Genomic DNA, 8,979 nt, shown 5'->3' on the forward strand with positions numbered 1-8,979 from the left:
CCTGTTGATCTTCTGCCTATTCTTTAAAGTTACTTTTTCAAATGCTACCTCCTCTATGAAGCCTTCTCCGATCCTCCTGCTAGTCATGACTTTTTTCTCCTAGGACTTCACATAGCACTTGCTTAGCACTTACTTATAAGAAAGAAAAAACAAAAAATGTGTCATGTGTTAGTGTGTATTATAGTTACCTGTATTATTAATTTGTATCCCTCTATTAGACTTAGCTCTATGAAGTTAGGGTCCTCATATTATCTAAATGTTATATTTCCCCCAAGTGTTTAGTACAATATTCTGCACACAGAAACTCTTAATAAATGTTTGTAGAATGTTGAAATCAACATTTCAGTGAAATGAAACCCATATTTCTAATCAAACCCGCCCCTATTTTTCAGGTGAGGAAAAAGAGGTCCAGAGACAAGGTCAAGCTATGACTTGACACCCAGTTCTCTTGTCTCCCAGGGCAAGGGTTTTGTCCATTACATACCAGAATGGTGTTGTGGTTATCCTTTCCCATCCCACCCCCCTCACCTCCAAAGAAAGACCTCTTTGGGGCCTCACACCTTGAGAGGTAGTTTTACTGGCACCCAGAAGAGGGGCAAGATGAGGCAGGACAGGACTGTAGCCCAGAGCAGGCCAGTTGCAGTGGAGAGGAAAGCTCAGTCCCATCTGGCCTCCCTCTCAGCTCCCTCTCCCCCCTTCCACCTTTTCCCTGTCCCAACCCAGCTCTACAATGTCCATGGTAGCTGGAAGTCCTCAGGATCCAGTGGGCAGCAGTGAGTGGCCTCCACATTCTTCATATATTTTTGAGCCAGGAATATTGCAAGTCTCTTCTGTTGGGCAGGGGACAGGTCCTCACCCACACTCCATGGGAAGTCTGGGCTGTGGAGCTTTGGGAAAGTGCTTTGGTTCTTCCATCTTAATTTTTTTCTGGACTTACTGATCTCAGTCTTATAGTTCTGCAATATAGTCAAGCACCATTTGCCATCCACGCAATATTTCTGGCATACGGCAGCCTCCTGCTCCGGGTTAGCCGCCTGCAGCCAGTGTTTCACAGCCCCCATGGTCTCATCGGTCATCACTCTGGGGTACCGGTATTTTAACAGCTTCAGGAGCAGGTAGTTGCCTCGGTTGCCCTCCAAGTCGATAGGTCGGGGGGCCTGATCATCATTGTTCTCCGAGGAGAGGGCCTCCGTGTTGACCACTTCGTCCAGCGTGCGGCGGATGAGCAGCACCGGCCCTGAATAACAACAAAGCTGCTCTGCCACATTGAGGTTGAAATGCTCCCTCACGGTGCGTTCTACCAGTCCCTTGCAGAACGTAGGTAGCACCTTCAGGGCCAGAGGCATGAGGTCGTCAAAGGGAGCGTCTAACACCAGCGCGCCTAGTCGTTGGTATGTCATAGTGGCCCACGTAGCCGTGAAAGTGCCAATGGACCAGCCATAGATCACAACACGCTCAGGTAGAAAGTTCAATCTATGCAGAGCGTATTTGACTACTACATCCATGGCATTGGCGTCGTTCTGTGGAGAGGGATCGCCGCTACTCCCAGCGAAACCTGGGTGGTTCCAGCCCAGGACCGAGTAGCCAGCCTCTAGCGGTGCCGCAAGAGAGCCCATCTCATAGAAGCCTGCGTTGCCTTCGCAGCAGATGACCAGGTGCAGGCCGCGGTCTTGGCTGCCAGGCTGCTTACGTCGGTCCAGGAACATGGTGTCAATTTCGTTACCGTCACAAGCCTTCAGCTTAGCCCGCTGTCCTTTATATTTGTCCAGGAGGAGAGCTTGGCCCTCGAGCAGCATCGGCAGCAGTGCTTTGGTCGTGATGAGCATGGACCCAGGATAGACGAGCCAGCGGCCTAACGAGTGTGCCAGTGCATAACTGACCAACTGGCGGGGCAGATCTCGAAGCTGGTCCAGGAAATTAGTCTGGGAGTCATTTCGGCTGCCTTGTGGAGTAGCCTGCTTCAACAATACACCCCCAGCAGTCTCAGCGCCAGTCAGTGCCGGGTGGCCATTGCTTTGGGGGCTTACTTCATCCCAGCGAAAGTCCACCGGCCAGCTCCTGAAATCATTGTAATTGTCGGCAATTAAAGTTTTAAACATGTGCCCAAGTGCCTTCGTGCAGCAGTTCATACACATAAGCAGCAACGGACAGGGGCTTCCATAGCGGGCTAGGGATACGGATGGGGTTAGGGATGGCACGGGGCAAGTACTAGGACTAGGGAGGTTTGATGAGGCAGGGGGGGAGTCTATAGAAGCCCCAAGGGACCATCAAATGTTAGGCATCACCCTGGAAGAGGCAGTTGAATGGCTGATCGGCTTCTGTGGTTTCCATTCTTTTGCGTTCTCCCCCATCTCAGAGTAGATGCCGCTCTGAGCCCCCCGACTCTCTCAATCCTCTTATAGGGGCTGCTGCCTTTATGACCTGTGCTGATTAAGTCATCAGTCTGGGACTGAAGGCCAGTCAAGGGAAAGCCAGAGTGATGAATATGTGAATTAATATTTGTCCAGAGCTGGTCAAAACAAAGTAAAAAGGAAGGGAACCATGAGAAGATCTGGGTCATGGCAAGATCTTGCTCCTTCAAAACACTGAACACTTTTAATTTGAAACCTCTGGACAGCTAGGTGGCACAGTGAATAGAATGCTGGCCTGGGAGCCAGGAGGACCTGAGTTCAAATAGGACCCCACACACTTACTAGTTGTGATACCATGGGCAAGTCACTTAACTGTTTGCTTCAGTTTCCTCATCTGTAAAATGAGGTAGAGAAGGAAATAGCAAACCACTTAAAAGAGAGACAGCTGGTGTTTTAGACAAGCATTATGGACTTCAAGTCAAGAAGAACAGTATTTAAATCCCATCTCAGACATGTAATAGTTGTGTGACCTTGGGCTAATCACTTAACTTCTTTGGGCCTCAGTTTCCTCATCTGTAAAATGATGTCCTTTAAGGTTCCTTGCAGCTCTAAGTCTCTGAACTTATGTTCTTCTACCCCAGACTGTGGGTCATGTGAGTGTTAGGTATAGAGAAGGGTGTGTGTTGAGGCCTCTCAGTGCTGGATTTAAAGTTGGAAATTTGGTTGGGATTTGAACTCTGCTACTTACAGTATGTGTTACCTTCGACGTCATTTCCGCTCTTGAGGATTTCAATTTCCTCTGCATAATCTTTAAAGTTCCTTCCAGCTCATGATCTTCTGGCCCTATGATCCCTTGTAGCTTAACCTGAGTATAAGAACTTATTTTTTAAAAATATTTTGGAGGGGGCGGAGCCAAGATGGCGAAGTAGAAAGACGCACATACACATAGCTCTGAACTCACAAACCACAGAACGGCTAGAGGGGACCAACCCAGGGCGAATTCTGCACCCAGAGACCACGGAATATTGGAGCGAGGGAGATTTCTGTTCCAGAGAGACCTGCAAACCTCTCGCGGGGGGTCCTTCGCGCCGTGGACTGGGCGCCGGGCGGGGAGCAGAGGGCAGCCCTGCCGCGGCCACGACACCGTGAGGAAAAGATCCGAGAGGGCTACGGGGACGGGATCTCCAGCGGCCACGCGGGTCCTCCCACCCACAGAGGGTCCTGCAAACCTCTTGCAAAAGGTCCATCGCGCTGCAGACGCGGAGCCCAGCCCAGACCTGCGGCGGCCGTGGCTCCGAGAGGCACAGATCTGAGAAGGCTCCAGAGACGGGATCTCCAGCGGCGGCACAAGCCCCCCCACCAACAGGTGACTGACGGGGGTAAGTGAGAGAGTCTCTTTGGCGGGTTGAGAGGGGAGTGGGGTGCCCCCATGGCTTGGGCCCCCCCAGGAGATAGAAGCTGAGAGGCGGCTACAGACAGGGGCTCCCCAAACGGGCGGGAGCCTGGATCCATTGTGGAAGGTCTGTGCATAAACCCCCTGAGGGAACTGAGCCAGAGAGGCAGCCTTGCCCCTGACCACCTGAACTTAATTCTCACACTGAATAGCAGCCCTGCCCCAGCCAAAAACCCTAAGGCGGGAAGCAGCATTTGAATCTCAGTCCCCAAACGCTGGCTGGGAGGACCAGGAGGTGAGGTGGGTGTGAGGAGAACATTCAGAGGTCAGGTCACTGGTTGGGGAGAATGCCAAGAAAAAGGAAAAGAAATAAAACTATTGAAGGGTACTTTATCGGAGAAAAGACACTTCCTCCCTTCCTTTCTGATGGGGAGGAACAATGCTTGCCATCAGGCAAAGACACAGAAATCGAGGATTCTGTGTCCCAGCCCACCCAATGGGCTCGGGCCATGGAATAGCTCAAGAGGAATTTTGAAAATCAAGTTAGAGAGGTGGAGGAAAGACTGGGAAGGGAAATGAGAGGGATGAGGGAGAAGCACGAAAAGCAGATCAACTCCCTGCTAAAGGAGAACCAAAAAAATCTTGAAGAAATTGGCAGCTTGAGAACTAGCCTAACTCAGCTGGCAAGGGAGGTGCAAGGGGCCAATGAGGAGAAGAATGCTTTCAAAAGCAGAATTAACCAAATGGAAAAGGAGATTCAAAAGCTCACTGAAGAAAATAGATCTTTCAAAACTGGAATGATACAGATGGACACTAAGGACTTTATGAGAAAGACAGATATCTCAGAACATACCGCGCAGATTCGAAAAATGGAAGATAATGTGAAATATCTTATTGGAAAAACAACTGACCTGGAAAATAGAATCAGGAGAGACAATGTAAAAATTCTGGGACTACCTGAAAACCATGATCAAAAGAAGAGCCTAGACATCATCTTCCATGAAATTATCAAGGAAAACTGCCCTGAGATTCTAAAACCAGAAGGCAAAATAAATATTCAAGGAATCCGCAGAACACCACATGAAAGAGATCCAAAAAGAGAAACTCCTAGGAGCATTGTGGCCAAATTCCAGAATTCCCAGGTGAAAGAGAAAATATTGCAAGCAGCTAGAAAGAAACAATTCAAGTATTGTGGAAATACAATCAGGATAGCACAAGATCTGGCACCCTCTACATTGAGGGATAGAAGGGAATGGAATAGGATATTCCAGAAGTCAAAGGAACTAGGACTGAAGCCAAGAATCACCTACCCAGCAAAACTGAGTATAATACTTCAGGGGAAAAATGGCCTTTCAATGAAATAGAGGACTTTCAAATTTTCCTGATGAAAAGACCAGAGCTGGAAAGAAAATTTGACTTTCTAACACAAGAATGAAGAGAACCATGAAAAGGTGAACAGCAAAGAGAAGTCATAAGGGACTTACTAAAGTTGAACTGTTTACATTCCTACATGGAAAGACAATATTTGTAACTCTTGAAACATTTCAGTATCTGGGTGCTGGGTAGGAGTACACACACACACACACACACATGCACACACGCACACATACATAGAGACAGAGTGCACAGAGTGAATTGAAGAGGATGGGATCATATCTTAAAAAAAAATGAAATCAAACAGTGAGAGAGAAATATTGGGAGGAGAAAGGGAGAAGTTATATGGGGCAAATTATCTCTCATAAAAGAGGCAAGCAAAAGACTTATTAGTAGTGGGATAAAGAGGGGAGGCAAGAGAAAAACATGAGGTCTACTCTCATCACATTCCACTAAAGGAAAGAATATAATGCACACTCATTTTGATAGGAAAACCTATCTCATAATACAGGAGAGTGGGGGACAGGGGCACAAGCAGGGTGGGGGGGAGGATGGAGGGGAGGGCATGGGGAGGAGAATGCAATATGAGGTCGACACTCATGGGGAGGGAAAGGACCATAAGAAAATAGAAGTAATGGGGGACAGGATAGGATGGAGGGAAATATAGTTAGTCCTATACAACACAACTAGTATGGAAATCATTTGCAAAACTAAACAGATATGGCCTATATTGAATTGCCTGCCTTCCAAAGGGAAGGGGTAGAGAGGGAGGGAGCTAAAGAAGTTGGAACTCAAAGTGTTAGGACCAAATGTAATGTTCTTACCACTGGGTAACAAGCAATACAGGTTAAGGGGTCAAGAAAGCTATCCGGCCCTACAGGACAAAAGAGAAGACGGAGACAAGGGCAGGGAGGGAGGATAGAGGAGAGAGCAGATAGGTCACAGGGGCAATTAGAAAGCTTGGGTTTGGGGGGGGAGGGGATAAAAGGGGAGAAAATTTGTAACCCAAAATTGTGTGAAAATAAATGTTAAAAGTTAAATAAAAATAAAAAAAAATATTTTGATAACTGCATTTCAATATAATTGGTTTACTTTTTAATCTGATGTGCTTTATTTTACACATTTAAAAACATTATTCTGAGAAGGGGTCCAGAGATGTCTCCAGGCTGCCAAAGGTATCCCTGACACACACCAAAAGGTTAAAACTCCTTCTATGAACTTAACTCTAGCTTCCCTCTTTTCCTAGGACTGAGGGGCATACTAGAGGGAAAGCTCTGAAATTTTACCTTTCCCTGAATGGCAGCTTCCAGAAGCACGGAATTAGAGAGGTAGAAGGGACTTCATCTGTCATCAAGTTCAATTCATACAGGAAAGAAATCCCCTCTATAACATACCCCACAAGTTATTGTCCTGATTCTGCCTGAAGAAGACCTCCTAGGAAAGAAAATCTACTACCCTTGATACAGCTCATTCCACTTTGGGACTGCTCTGATTATTAGGAAGTTTTCTCCCATCAAGCCTAAATATGCATTTTGCAACATCCATCCATCTCTCCTGATTCTGCCCTCTCAGGTGAAACACAACAAATCGAATCCCTCCTCCATATGGCAGCCTTTCAGACACTTGAAAGTTATTATATTCTTCTTAAGTCTTTTCTTCAACAAAATAACTTGCCCACTTCCTTCAACCAATCCTTATAGGTCATGGACTCAAGATGCTTCACCATCCTGGTTACCTTCCTTGGACACTTCAGTATATGAAAGTCTTTCTTAAACTGGGACACAATGTGAACTGAACATAATACTACTCACATGGTCTAATCAGGGAAGAATATAAAGAAATTATTCTTATTCCTGGACTTTATTCCTCTCTTGATATAGTTCAACATTATATTATGTTTTGCGGGGTCTAGTATACCATGCTGTTGTATTGAGCATGTAATCCACCGAAATTCATATACTCATACACATACATATATGTATGATTCTCTGTATACTTTTATATGCAGACATGTAAACATGCATATATACATATATGCTTATGCACATATATACACACATACGTATGTATATGTACATATATTTGCATATATTTTTTTTTCCGATTAAGAAAAATACTTTTTTCTCTCTCACTTTCCCCCTCCCCTTGAAAAACAAACAACAACAAAAACTTATAAGCAATATGTATGGTCAAATAAAACAAATCACCATATTGTGTATGTCTGCCGTTGCACCCCAATCCCCCAAAAAGAACAACCAAAACTATGTCTCATTCTGCACTCTGAGCCCATCACTTCTTTTGTTAGATGAGTACCATGCTTCATCACTGGTCCTCTGGAATCCTGGCTGGTCATTTTGTTGATCAGAGTTCTCAAGTCTTTCAAAGTTGTTTGTCTTTACAATTTTGTTGTTATATAAATTGTTCTCCTGGTTCTGTTAACTTTATGTCACTTTCCAGAATTCTCTGAAACCAAACCTTTCATAATTTTTTATGGTACAATTGTGTTTCATTTTGTGTATACATATATATATATATATATATATATATGTACCATAATTTGTTTATATTCCCCAACTGTTAGGCACCTCCTTAGTTTCTTTGCCCTTACCAGAACTGCTATAAATATTTTTGTATATATGGGTCCTTTGTATACATAAGTCCTTTTCTTTCTTTTATCTCTTCAGATTCTAGGCCTATTAGTGGTATCTCTGGGTCAAAAAGTTTGTTCAAAGTTTAGCAAATTTTTGGTCATGGTTCCAAATTGCTTTTGAGATAAATTGTTATTTTTTGTTATATTAATAACCCATCATTAATTAGGATCCAGACTTTTTATTTCCTCATTCAGGGACCAGCTCCTGTAGGTCAGTCAGTCAATCTCTGAAGAACATGGCTGATAGAAAAGATTGCCCTAATCCTTGGGTATATGCTTCTCAATCATGGGTAGAACCCCACCCAACTAGAAGATCTTACTTTGGTTGGAAGTATAAACAGAATCTAATCTAGGTAATTCTTGCCCTGAGAGAATAAGCCTATCTCCTTGTACTCCTCCTTTGGATTTTAGGGTGACCCAGCTCATGAAAGAGAAAACCATTCAGAGTGATCTGAGTGGAGATAGATTCTCCTGTTCAGATTGCCAGAGGCAGCTGAGTCTTGTGATCAAGCCAGTTTTCAGCAGGAGGAGTTGATAACTTTTAGCCTACCTCATTTAAATATCCATCAATCAGGGTTAAATTCTCCTGTGGTTAATATTCCCTTTCAAAAAAAAAATATTTAAGGCATTCAGTGTCTTCATTAGGTGTCTTTGGTTACCAAGAGAAACCACTGAACATCAATTTATTGATTGTCAATTAGCCTAATTAATACATTGGTTATTAATTCCCAGAAACTCTATCTCTTAGGTTTTTCATTCATTACACTTTTCAGAATGGCTAGAGCAATTCACAGCTCCACCAACAGTGCATTAGTTTCCCATAACCCTGCCAACATTTTTTTTTGATCAACTGTGTTAATCTGATGACTTTGAGATGGAACTTCAGAGTTGCTTTGTCATTCATTTCCCCAATTATCAGTGATTTGGAGCATTTTTTCACATGGCTCTAGATAACTTGAATTTCTTCCTTTGAAAATTGCCTGTCTGTATCCTTTGACTTTATCCATGGAAGAATGATTCTTATAAATTTTAATCTATTCATATATATATATATATATATATATATATATATATATATATATATATATATATATATATATATATATATATATATATATATATATATCTTGGAAAGAGACCTTAGAAAAATTTGTTGCAAACTTTTTTTTTTTTTACCAGTTACCTGCTTCCCTTTTATTTTTAACTGTATT

General features: G+C 43.7%; 1 protein-coding gene across 1 annotated transcript; it reads right to left on the reverse strand.

Annotated features, from left to right (window-relative positions):
- Nucleotides 1–557: 557 nt before the first annotated feature.
- ABHD16B (abhydrolase domain containing 16B) lies at nt 558–2,387 on the reverse strand. Its single transcript, XM_072633258.1, has one exon. It carries the CDS (start codon nt 2,133–2,135, stop codon nt 726–728), a length of 1,410 nt encoding a protein of 469 aa, XP_072489359.1. The 5' UTR covers nt 2,136–2,387; the 3' UTR covers nt 558–725.
- Nucleotides 2,388–8,979: the final 6,592 nt, after the last annotated feature.

This window comes from Notamacropus eugenii, chromosome 1, assembly GCF_028372415.1.
Source record: "Notamacropus eugenii isolate mMacEug1 chromosome 1, mMacEug1.pri_v2, whole genome shotgun sequence".
NCBI classification, from domain to species: Eukaryota; Metazoa; Chordata; class Mammalia; order Diprotodontia; family Macropodidae; genus Notamacropus; species Notamacropus eugenii.

Coding starts and splice junctions, on each gene's coding strand:
- ABHD16B (XM_072633258.1), bottom strand. CDS start 2,135: ATGTGTATGAACTGCTGCACGAAGGCACTTGGGCACATGTTTAAAACT.